The 13,239-nt window shown below is 29.8% G+C and overlaps 1 protein-coding gene across 3 annotated transcripts in view; it reads left to right on the plus strand.

The window, feature by feature from the left end:
• The window catches only part of Vps35 (Vacuolar protein sorting 35), a 51,367-nt gene extending 38,375 nt beyond the window's left edge, over positions 1-12,992 (plus strand). For all 3 annotated transcript variants that reach the window (XM_076496635.1, XM_076496629.1, XM_076496623.1), the window contains 6 exons: positions 900-1,055; positions 3,794-3,916; positions 5,774-5,953; positions 7,091-7,330; positions 9,111-9,254; positions 12,089-12,992. In XM_076496635.1, coding sequence (XP_076352750.1) covers positions 900-1,055; positions 3,794-3,916; positions 5,774-5,953; positions 7,091-7,330; positions 9,111-9,254; positions 12,089-12,268 — 1,023 coding nt within the window. In that variant the 3' untranslated portion in view covers positions 12,269-12,992. The remainder of the gene's footprint in view (positions 1-899; positions 1,056-3,793; positions 3,917-5,773; positions 5,954-7,090; positions 7,331-9,110; positions 9,255-12,088) is intronic.
• Positions 12,993-13,239: the final 247 nt, after the last annotated feature.

A 13,239-nucleotide genomic window follows, 5' to 3' on the forward strand; every position in this document is an offset into this window, starting at 1 on the left:
TTATCATACTCATGGAGTTCTCATTAGTTACAATTCATGCACTGTTTTACAGGAGAAATATTTTCAGGTTGCTTATATGTATAATATTCATTCTTGGTGTAAGTTTGGTTAGGTCTTCGGTTGCAAGATTTTTCTGTTTAATTTTAATTGATCAAGCTTACAATGAAAATTTTCTAATTTAGAGCATGTATCAAATTGACAGCAATTATTTTTCGGTTACATGTAGCTGAAATAAAGTTTATAGTGATCATGTTTATATTGTATATTGATTGGTGAGGTTTACAATGGGGACAAGTTACTATTGGTGGATGGATAAGTTTACAGTGTTTGTTTCTGTAGTATATACACAATTTAATTTGTAACAGTGATTATTCTGTTTATAATTGAAGTTAGGTTTCTTTACAAGTGGATCAGGTTTATAATGGTTATTATTTTGATTAAAGTTATAGCAGTGCTTTTGTACCTCTTTTATAACTTTTAGTTCCTTCAAATATTGTGCTAAGAAGATGATGTGCTCTTTAAAGCATGTTTTTTGCAAAGAACTTGGGTGAATTATACTGTACATATTATGTTTTTTTTGCTTAAATTATTAATATTACGTGCATAAATTCCAGAAAATTTCTATACTACAAATTCAGGTAATTTGAATTAAACATTTGAAATTTCAGTTGGCTGAAATAAGATTTTCATCCCAAGCCATACATTGTACAGCTCTGAATATTAAGATAAGTTTAGTTCGTATTTTTACTGGCGTTGTTTCTTCGGCCTGTAATTTGATCTGTTCTACAGTAGTTTATTTTTTCATTTCTACATGAATTAGTTTTACAATGATAATGAAATGTTTCTGTAATTTATAGATGAGCAAAGTTTTATAGGAGTATTGTTTCTGTGGTTTGTAGGTGGATCAGATTCTAACTTTGGTAGCTCCTCTGATACAAGATCAACCAGATCAACCTACTGAAAAAGATGATCCTGAAGATTTTGCTGAAGAGCAAGGACTTGTTGGAAGATTTGTAACTCTAATGTCAGCTGATAACCCAGATCAACAGTACTTAGTGAGTATAAAGAAAAGTAGCAAGTAAAGCCAATTAAATGGTATCATTGTTTGGTTGCTTTTTTCTAACAGCTAGCCTTTCATCATACATAGTTATTTATAGTTTATTAAACTTTGTTCAGAATATGTATTTTAAGTAAAAATACCAAAATTATTATTTTTCAGGCAGATGTATGTTAACAGAAACTTTTAGTAAACACTATTATTGGAATTTTTTTTTCTTATGAAGACTACTACCAACTTCATTCATATATATTTTTTGTATTGCTATTAATTTACAACCTACAGAAATATTTAAAAGAAAAAACATTTGCAGAGCGGCATAATTTTATTACAAATATTAAGCCAATTGGTACCATTATTTTGCTAGCTTTTAGCTCCAACACTTCGTTAAATTTTTCTTTGTTCTGTATATGTTAGTGGTATTTCAGATAAATGTTTTTCAGCTGCCATTATCCAGGCCAACTAATGAGCTCTGATATAGAAGAAATAGCCTCCTGAGTGGTGAACTGTAGCATGTTTCATTCAAGAATCACTGTATGTTAGTTACTTAATATGTTCAAGTGAAATATGAAAATTATTGAAATATAAACTTAGATAGTTAGTCATATTTTTCTGTAAGAAACATTGAATTATTTAATACACAATTTGAATTAGAAAATTTTTAACAGTGATCAAAAAGTGAAAATGATGTTTTAAAAAATGATTTCATATGAAATGGCTCTAAACAGCTAAAATTATTTTTCTCTCTCAGTTGTTAAATGTTTTATCATATGTACAGTATATTTAAGTTAGTAAATGCTGAGAGGAATTTTAATACTCCCTGTATGTGTGAGTATGCTTTTTTATATCCCTTTTGTGATAGGTTCAGTATAATATACACATCTGCATAAGCAGGGCATGGCCAGGTGGGTTAAGGCATTTGATTCTTAATCTGACAGTCATGGGTTCAAATCCATATTGCACCAAACATGCCATTTCAGCTGTTGGGGCATTATAATGTGATGGTCAGTCCCACTATTCATTGGTAAAAAAGTAGCCCAAAAGTTGGCAGTGGGTGGTGATGACAAGCTGCCTTCCCTCTAGCCTTACACTACTAACTTAATGATGGCTAGCGAAGATAGCCCTTGTGTAGCTTTTCGCGAAATTCAAAAAACAAATCAACAAACACATTTGCATATGTTAAGTGTTTATGCTATAACTTTTAATACTCTATGTGTATCTTCACAAAATGTGGTACACTTTTATTAATAATCTTGTATCTAAAGATTCAGATTTCTCATGAAATAATTTTACTAAAGATTTGTTTGTGAAAATATTAAGTCTGTTTTCTTACTAGTATGAGAACAAAGTGATATTTATGTCATGATTAAAGACTATTCTTCATTCCAAATAATTTGATTATAATTTTTGTAATGTAAATACATTTCAAGTGTTTGTTTTCAGTAAGACTTTGTTTTATCAGTTGTTTTCTTTACCATAACTACACAGGATCCATATTTGACTAGCTTTGTAACCTCCATAAAAATTGGGAAATAAATATAAATTATGTTTTTTGTGTTTGGAGTGACTACAGATTATAACACAAATGCAAGTGTTTAATTTGAAAGGTTTATATTTCATAACCTTGTACATTCATGTATATCTGTTATTTTTATCATTGTTTGGTTTCTCAAGGAATTTTACACATTGAGGATTGAATCAATTTTGTAGGTTTTATTTATACAAATGAATAAATAAAAAAATCAAATTATTATATTAATAATATTTAATTCCATTATGATTTATCAAATTCAGTAATTAAAGACACAAAGTACCACCTTGAAATTTTGTTTTGAAAGATTGAGATAGCATCTTATCATGTGAAAATGGCTGAGAAGCCACAGTTGGGACATTTTGAGCTTTTGGTTGGCTATTCACATAAAATGTACACAAGTATATAGAGGAAACCATTTTCAAAAATATAGTTAGGCCACTGTGCTCATCTCACTAGGTGAGTGATATCTTGGCAGATTGAAAACATAGGAGGTTCATATTTATTGTTTTAGCTTGTTAATGTCATTGAGTTCCTAATTCGTTTAACATAACATCTAATTTGAACCATTGTAGCATTCAACATACCTCATGACACATGATAATATATGTTTAAGTTTTTGTTTTCATATTTACTTTTAAATTAAGAAATTGAATAATATGCAGTACTAAAATTTGAATTATCTATAGTTTGTTACCAAACTTATTATCCGTTCATAAAATAGTAGTTCAGTAAGATTTTGAAACAAGTCAACAAATGTGATGACATAGCCTTTGACCCATGACCTGTAATGATAGGGTTAACATGACCTTGGTATAAATAGTGGCAAAGTTGCTGAAACATGAGTTTTACTATCTTCAAATATAAATGCGAATGTATGTGTATATATTATAACCATAAAATATTCAAGCCATAAACCAAAACACATTAACATAAAATTTGTTTTAATTTTTAAAAAAATCATGTTTGTGCAGTGTATTTAAACAATTTCATGTTAATGTGTTTTGGTTTATGGCTTGAATATTTTATGGTTATAATATAATTTATTAGAGCTTGGTGTTTTTTGTTTTTTTTAAGGCAGTATTTCCTCATGATTTTGTTTATTTATTTAACTTCATTTAGGTATAAATAATTTAATTTCACTAAAATATACATCTTTCTCTTTGGCTATTGTATTCAAGCATAAATATACATATTCTTGTTAGATTCTCAATACAGCTAGAAAACACTTTGGAAATGGTGGAAACCAACGGATCAAATATACCTTGCCTCCATTAGTGTTTCAAGCTTACAAATTGGCTTTCCAGTATAAGAACCTAAGTGAGGAGGTAAGATGTTTGCATCTCCTCTGATAATGTTTCAGTATTAAAACTGGCTCTCTAGTACAAAACCCTTAGTAAGAAGGTAAGCTGTATGTATCTTCTGATAATATTTCAGTATTAAGAATGAGCTTTCTAACACAAGAACCTTAGTAAGGAAGTAAGCTATTTGTATCTTCTCTGCTAGCATTTCAGTACTAAGAACTAGCTTTCCAGTTCTCTTTCCTTAATGAGAAGGGAATCCAAGCATACTTTATTTGATTACTGCTTTTCAAACTGTCTTTGCTATTTAAGTATTTTAATATGAAGATAAATCATTTGTTTCCATCTGATAACATTTCAGTACAGGTTACTGTCAGGAGATGAGATATTGTTTCAAGGTCATTGTGAGTGTAAAATTGTATGTCTGCATTCAAACTTAAATTTGAAAGAAAAAAAATCTTAATTGTGTGCTAACAAATAGTATAAAAATATTAAAACATTTTAACAATGTTTATCTAGTTAATTTGATGGATAAAAATTCAAAGAAATATCAATTTTTATTCTTATATTGTGTGTTGGCACCTGATCTTTACCTCTTCTTTTTTTTAATTGCTTCTACGGCTTGTTTGGAAGCAGTATAAACCGAACTATAATTATATTGATTGAATTTTTATATGTATATACCTCCCATGTAGGATTTTTCAAATGCTAAAGTAATTCATCTCTATAAATATATTTAAATAACTTCCCAATCATTCATAATGGCATTTTTCTCCATTTACAAGTTTTGAAAGAATGGTTTGGTAATGTCACATTTAATATGTTTTGTTCTGAACTAATTTGGAGGCCTAGAACTTTTTATGACTTGTTGATGTTATAAAATTTGTGGTAGGTGGTTTTTGATTGTGTTGCTATTATTTGATTTGTTTGTTCCTGAAGAATAAAGGTCCACCTTTCAAAAGCACTCGGGTTATAGGGTTTCTATTTCATTTGATTTGTAATATAGTTTTCATTTGAGAATTACAGAAATAAAATTTCAAGTTAGGAGGTTTGGATTAGTGGGTATGTAGACCTAACTAGTTGCTAATTTTCATCGTTATAAGTCATTTGATTAGAAATCAAATACAAATCTTCAACTAATACAGTGCTTAATACTTAACAGTACATATTTTATTGAAGCAATATGCTGGTTTTGTTCTGACCACAACCACAATACAGGTTTCTTTACTCAACACGAAACTCTCCCACCCTTGTTTGTAAATTTTAAACTTTACGAAACTTAAAATACATCATGATTAGTAAACCAAAATTACATCTGTTTAACAGGAATACTTGTTTTAAGAATGTTTCTCAAATGGTTAGAACATAAATTTACATAGCACTATATAAATTGTTGTTACCATTGATTGGAAGAATATTGAAGTGCAGTCTTCTGTTGTCGTTTCTTTAAATAAAGAGAAAATACATAGATATGATTTTGTCATAAAAAGTGCTTAAACACCAATAATTATTCATGGTAAGTACTACTTGTAAAGTATCAGTGTGAAGTTAACAATGTATTTAATTTTTAAACATGCTAAAAGATGTAAGAAAAGTCAATATTTGAAAGAACGATAATTCTGTTTAAGACTTATGGTTGAAACATTTTTGTTATAATAACGCATTTGAAACTAAGAAATGTTCATAAAGTGGAACTCTATACAAGTTAAAAAATATTAAGTAGTTCATTTAGTGTATATTGATAAGTTTCACATTTAGTGCATGTAATGAAAAATCTTGAATTTGACCTCTTAATAAGTAGATACATGGAAGAATAAAAATGAGTAAAGTGGGAAGTATTGGCCCTATTGATTCAGTAAAGCAAACATTTCTTTTATAATAAAGGATGAAAAGTGGGAGAGAAAATGTCAGAAAATATTCCAGTTTTGTCACCAGACAATCAGTGCTCTCATAAAAGCTGAAATGGCTGAACTTCCACTAAGATTATTTCTGCAAGGAGGTTTAGCTGCTGGACAGATACAGTTTGAAAACCATGAAACTGTTGCCTATGAATTTATTTCCCAGGTTAGCTTTTTACTAATTTGTTTGTAAAACTTAAGTATGAAATTAATATGAATTTTTTTTGTTCCTAGTACTTTTGTGAATGGCTTTTGGGGAGTGGTAAATGAGCATCAGCATCAGCATGTTACAAATTATGTTTGGAATTTTCAGAGTTGTAATTTAATGCATTACACAGAAATTATTTTTATAGATTTTGCACAAACATTAAGTTGAAACTTAAATTTTGGAATATTTATTTGTAAACTTTGTAAATAACTACATTTTCAGTTAAACTTATTTTTAGCCATGGCATAGCATCTTGTAGAATGAGTCAGTTTTTTTCTATCGTGTACAGACTTTTAGCTCTGTCATCTCTTTTAGTCCATTTGATTGATGTATTTAATCATGGCCAAGCTTTTACAGATTCATTTAATCCTATGTAAAAGAATTTCAGTTTGAGGGTAGGTTTGTAAAGATCCTGATGAGTAATAAAACTGAGTTGGGTATATACTCACCCCATGCTTGGTGTTGCTGGTATACATAAATATAGCTAATAAAAAGGAAACAAAGACCTCATAGATTTATTTACGTTGATTCTGTCTAAAAGAATTTCAAATGCTGTGATTACTGCAGCCTCTCGTTTTAGTTAATGTGATATATTTGCATAGAGCAGTTAGTTCTTCACAGTTTAAATTTTCTCTGTACGAATTATATTAAGCATGACAAACAATGTTTCAGAACTACATAGATTTAATTGTAAGCTAATCTGATGCATGGATATTCATGTGAGTAAATCATGAAAAAGAATATATAGAAAATCAAAAGGTAACACAAAATATAGTTAATAAAAAAAACTGCAAAGGTCATGTACATTAATTCAATCTAATCATGCCTAAACTGATTTCAGATTCTGTGGTTATTTAGGATTCTGTCTTATTTTAGTTTCACGAGTATTAGCTATAAATAATAAAGGAGTATTTTATTACCTTACTGGTACAGATAAGTCTGATATTTCATCACATGTTTCGACATTCAATACCGAACTTCTCAGTATTTTTCTTTGAAAAAATTCTGTGGATTGTAAATTTTGTGTAGGTTTGTGTTTTTAGTTTTTTTAAAGCAAGATCTATTTTCAATTATATGTTCAGTTTTGTTTCTCAGGCTTTTTCATTGTATGAGGAAGAGGTTTCTGACAGCAAGGCTCAACTTGCAGCAATTACATTAATAACAGCTACAGTAGAACAGATGACTTGTTTTAGTGAGGAAAATCATGAACCACTTAGGACACAATGTGCTCTAGCAGCTTCAAAACTGCTAAAAAAGCCTGACCAATGTCGAGGTGTTGCAATTTGTTCTCACCTTTTCTGGTCTGGCAAAACTCGAGCAACTGGTGAAGAAGAGGTATGTGATTATTTTTAAGGTACATAGCCATAACATTTTGATCACCAAGGTATCATTTAGGTATGTATAGGGTGGTCTGTAAGTCCCTACCTATCCATATATCTTATGTATCCAATGTATCTGTGTGCTGTCACCAGTATTCTTGCGCTCATGTACCCACGCACTTGTCACAATACGCTCTTCAAGTGTAAATGGGCTTACATAGGCCATATTTCTCTGAGAAAAAGAAACAAATTTATAATACATGCATAATTTAATGTAACATAATAACATATGGATGGGAAGGGACTTACGGGCCACCCTGTATATAAAAAATACAGTAAATGTTAATTCCAATGAGATGTATAATATGATGGAAACAAAATTCTCATATGAATTAAATTTGTATTCAAAGTATTTTAATGAAATGCCCTCATAGACACATCCAGTTACTTTTATTTAACTGAAACGTCTAATGTTTTGTTGCTCAACACTGAGCTGAAACGAAAATCAGCCTGGTCGGGGCCAGGTGGTTAAGGCACTCAACTCGTAATCCGAGGGTTCAAATCCCCATCCCACCAAACATGCTTGCCCTTTCAACCATGGGGGGTTATAATGTGACAGTCAATCCCACTATTCATTGGTAAAAGAGTTGGTGGTGGGTGGTGATAACTAGCTGCCTTCCCTCTATTCTTATACTGCTGAATTAGGAACAGTTAGCACAGGTAGCCTTTGTGGAGCTTTGTACAAAATTCAAAACAAACCAAACCAAAGGAAAAACCAAGTTAGGAAATTCATTATTTAAGATATTAATTTCTAAAGTTTTAAGATTGTTAAGGAAAGGTTCAAAGAATATTCTATATTTATATAGACATGCTTCACCACAAAATTTAATTTAGATTGAATATGGGAGTTTTAGTAGAGAGATTGCATCAAAAAAAAGGTTTATATTAAGGAGGAAAAATGTGTTCTTGTTTATACTGATGAAATATGTATTACATTAATGACCAGACATGCTTTATAGTAGCATAAACCTGTGAAATTTCACAAGACCTATTTTAGATAAAATGAAAATTTAGAATCATAATTGCAATTATTAAATATCATTTAATTAGTGTTATGGTAAGTTTATTTCAAACAACTAAACATTTTCATAAATATATTAAACAATATAGTTATGAAAAACGTTACATTCAGTATTTTCAACTTTTTTAATCCAGAAATTATCTTACTCTTAAGTTTGAAGTAAAACCTAAGTTTAAGAAAAATGTACACTTTCATACAGAGGAAAAACAGAATGATATAATGTGAGCTAAGTTCTCAAAGTTAAGTTACTACTTGCTTTTACTGGGACCTTAAATTAAGTTGACTTGCTTTTTAGCTTTTAACTTTGCCTAGATACACACAAGAACGTGCCAGAAAGACAGCTGTTAATATAATTTTTCAATAAAATATTGCAATGAAATATATTTGTTTCCATTACACTTGTATATTTGTCAACACTAAAATACTTATTAATCTTAATTTTCTTAAAGTACAACATAAACCTTCATTTAAAAACAAATCTAGATTTTACCATATGAATAATATTGTAATACTAGAATATCTTATCCACATAATTTAAATGAAACTAGTTTGTAACATGAAAGCTTACATTTCTTAAATGTACTACATTATTATATCCAGTGCATTTTATTATTATTATTAACATATAGCTATAATTTATATGAACTCCACAGCAACAAAAAATGCCATTAAAAGAAACAGTTGAAAGATTCTAATTGTTAATGGATATTTCCAGATGCATGATGGGAAAAGGGTAGCAGAATGCTTGAAGAAAGGATTACGTATAGCAAATCAGTGTATGAACTCTTCTGTCCAAGTGCAACTGTTTGTAGAATTATTAAACCATTACATTTATTTCTATGAAAAAGGAAATGATCAGGTAAGAGTATGTATTTGAAGGTATACATGTCTTTTGACTTTCACAGGGCTCATACAAACTTCAATTTCCAGAATGAGCCAACTACTTCTTGAAATTTTAATAATTCTCCTGTTATTGTAGAAGTTGCAGTTGGTTCATTAAAAGAAAATATTACAGCTAAATTTTTTTTTGTATAACTGTACCTTTATTTTATTTCTTTGTGAGACTGGCGAACAATTTAAGACAAATACATGATGCAATGACAAATACTCACTGCAATGTGAGTCCGACTTCTACAGTCGCCTTCAAATCCTAGGGTACATTTTATAATCCCACATTATAGTCTGTACTTTGGGGATTCTTTCAGTTGGTGCAGTTTTTTATTTTTATTTCAGCTTGCTCTTATTTATAACAAACTATGTACACACACACTCTTCTAAATAAGATTAATTTATAATTTTGTAATAAATATAAGAATGTATTAAATAAAAAAAAATGTTTTTAAAAGTTTCTGATAACTGTTATTAGTTATGAATAAGATCATAAAATAACTTGGTACTACTTTATGAAGATGAAGACTGCATATAAATGCTTGTTTGGAGTATGAAAACTGATAGTTGCAATGGACTTAATAGGTGGTGGTTGGGAGTTATATAATTAGTATAATTCATTTACTGAGATACTAATTAGTGCCTTACCACCATAATGGGGGTTGGAATGCTAACTTCAGGAGGTAAATTTATTTTAATTACTTACACCTCAAATGATAGTACCTTATTATTTTTTCTTTACTTTGGAGAGCAGTCACCTTCCCACAACTGTCTGCTGGCAGTGAAGGGTGATACAGATGTGGGATGTTGTGGGCTTGAGTACCCACAACTCACTCTCCTAATTCCTGTTTACATTATTTTAATTTCTATTGCTACTCTTTTATGTGAGACTGGTGAAGGGAGGTTAGGATTGATTGACAGTATATCTCCACATCAATTGGGTCCTACTTCTTCAGTCACTTCCCAAACCAAGGATATATTTTACATATAGCTTATACTCTGGGGATCCTTTCAATTGGTGGTTTTTTATTTTTGTTTAAAACAAACTAACATTTGTCAGAGGTTTTGATTTGCTATTTTTAACACAGCCCTTCCTTTTGATTTTTGTGTTATATATATTATATATAAAAACACACTCATTTACGTTTTATTGGGAATACTGGGATAGCAAATAAAATATTCAGTATGGATTGAAAATTATTTTTAGTTGTGTAATATTAAATGATACAATCTATTAGCATGTATTCACACTTTTCTCTTTTAACAGATGAATACTTAATTGTACTATACAAGCAGATAACAGAGTACAGTTGGCAGAAGAGTTACTGATGTATTAATCCTTTTACCATGGGTTTGGTATAATCTAGAAGAGTTTGTTTCAAAAAGTATAGTGCAAATATTTAAGGTCTGCAAATGTGTAGACAATGTGCATCTTCACAAAATTTGGTAGACATTTAGTAAATATTACAAGTATTTTGTAAACAAAAATGAGATCCTTTTAAATGAAATATTTTTACTCCAGAATTGTGTGTGAAAATAGTCTTTCTCATGACTGCTCTGAGGGCAAAGCGATTTCATGTTATGATTGAAAAAAAACTATTCTTTGTCTGAAAACTTTTAATTATTTGCATGAACTCTAGAACCTCTTAAATACATTTCAAATGCTTGTTTCAATAAGATTATTTTCTGTATTCTTAACTATATGGGACTGTCACTTGACCAACTTTGCATTTGTCATAAAAAAATTGGGAAACAAATTTTTATTTCCTGCTAGAATGACTACAGATTATGACATGAAAATATGAATGTTTAATCTAAGTAGCTTAAGTCTCATAACGATATATATTATTTAATATATTAACCTTGCATTGACACAATGCATCCACTTGTATTCAGTAATATAAAACTGGCTTTTAGTCTTCCGTGTTTTAGTGGACTGTTAGTGTGTAATATATAGTTACATTTCAATTATAAAACTTAAATATAGAACAAGAAGTAAACAATTGTCTCTCACTATGACCATAACGTGGTAGCTGCTCAGCCTTCTAAAATTTTGCATGTGGATGAAAACAATTTTTTTTATTTATACATAGAGTTGAATAACCAGAAAATCATAAATAACACTAATATCATTTAATTTGACCAATTAAGCTTACTACCTAAGATGTATTCAGATTTTAAAAAAATATGAAACATCATTTGTAAGAACTACTAGCTTTCTCTTAGTTTAAAATGACTGAGAAAACCATTCTGGGGACATTCTAAGCTGTTGATTGGTTATTTATTGAAGTAAGTGTATATAAAGGACAACATAAAGGTTATGTTATATTCTGGCTTGTCAACAACACTAATTTCAGTTCCTAGTCTGTACAAAACTGTATTGGTATGTTACAAAACTCTAATTTTAAAGAGTGCTACATTCACCATACCATGTGATAGACTAAAATATGTATTTGGATGTTTTCTTTTAATATTTACTTTTAGAAAATTAAAGTTTGAAATGTAATTTCTAACTTGTTTCCAAATTTACTAACATAAATTAACAAAATAGTTCAGTAAAATTTTGAATACAAATGAATAAAGACAAGGCCTTTAACCTGAAGGGTTAAGTTATTCTAGATTACTTCAATTCATGTATGGTGAAACTCCAACCCTGACCATCAACAAACCTTATTTTTTTTTACACAAAGTAAAATGCATTATTATCATGATCTGGTAACCTGGCTGTTATGATATAGTAAGTGACTGTAACCAAACATAGCAGTTAAATGTTTTAAAATAATGTCAATTTCTATTGTTCCCTAGATCACAATTCAGGTTCTGAACCAACTCATCAGCAAGATAAAACAAGAACTTCCTGGATTAGAAGCTAATGAAGAGACAGACCAAATCAACAAACATTTCCAGAACACTATAGAACACCTTAAAAATAGAATGGAGGCTCCTGAGGGAGAGGGTGTTTCTTATGTAGGTTTAGTGCTCTGAAAGGTGATTCCTTTTGTATGGTGCTATAGTTCCAAATAAAGTAGGTGTAGAGACTGTTTTATCATTTACACAGGATTGGTTTATGTAAATCTTGTACTTAATGTGGGAGAATGTGCACTGGAATAACCAAAACCAGCTCAATTTTTGAAGTGGCAAACCTGCTGTGGGTTATGGAGTTTAAGACTCTTCAAGGTGTATATTCCTTCTTACTGTAGGTTTTTGTTAAAATGAGTATCTGTTTATAAACACAGTCCACTGGAGGTTGTTGAATTGAATGTTTATCTGTAATGTGAATATTTCTTTGTATGCACATAATTTATCTTTATACAACTCTTCATAATATTATGAATACATGCTATTTAATGCAGTTTTTAAGATCACTATCAACGTGGTTTGAAAATGGATGTTAAGTGATTTCCAAGTTTCTTAACCAAAAACTTATTTTCATGTAGTTCTAGAGGGATAAAGAGGAAGGAGAAATTAACTTTAATTTTTCTTCATTCAGAAAGCTATTTCCCTGATCTTTTAATTTGTTTACATTTTTCTAACTTAAACCACTTGGAAGTAGAACTTGTACATGCCTGAACCGGTTTGGCTGTAGCCAGCTCTAGTACCAGATTGTGGGAAATTTAGCTACTTTCTTTGTAAGTATGGTTAGTGTTGTTATATGAAGTATATTGTACAGATGTAATGATCATAAGTGTATTAAATAATGTATCCAAGATGCTGTTTGTATAACAGATCACTTACTATTTACTTCACCTACTGTAATACTCTGAATTTGTCGTTCATGGTAGTTTTAAACCATAAGATGCCATTATGACTGCAATCTGCCCATACTATATTTAAGACTTATGTATAAAAGTAGTAGTGAAATCAAATTATAAAACAAAATTCTACTAATATAAAAGTGCAATGAGAGAGAGAATGGGTGGGAAAGTACTGGTTGATGTAAAATTTCATTTACAGTA

This window comes from Tachypleus tridentatus, chromosome 1 (genome assembly GCF_004210375.1).
Source record: "Tachypleus tridentatus isolate NWPU-2018 chromosome 1, ASM421037v1, whole genome shotgun sequence".
Classification (NCBI taxonomy): Eukaryota; Metazoa; Arthropoda; class Merostomata; order Xiphosura; family Limulidae; genus Tachypleus; species Tachypleus tridentatus.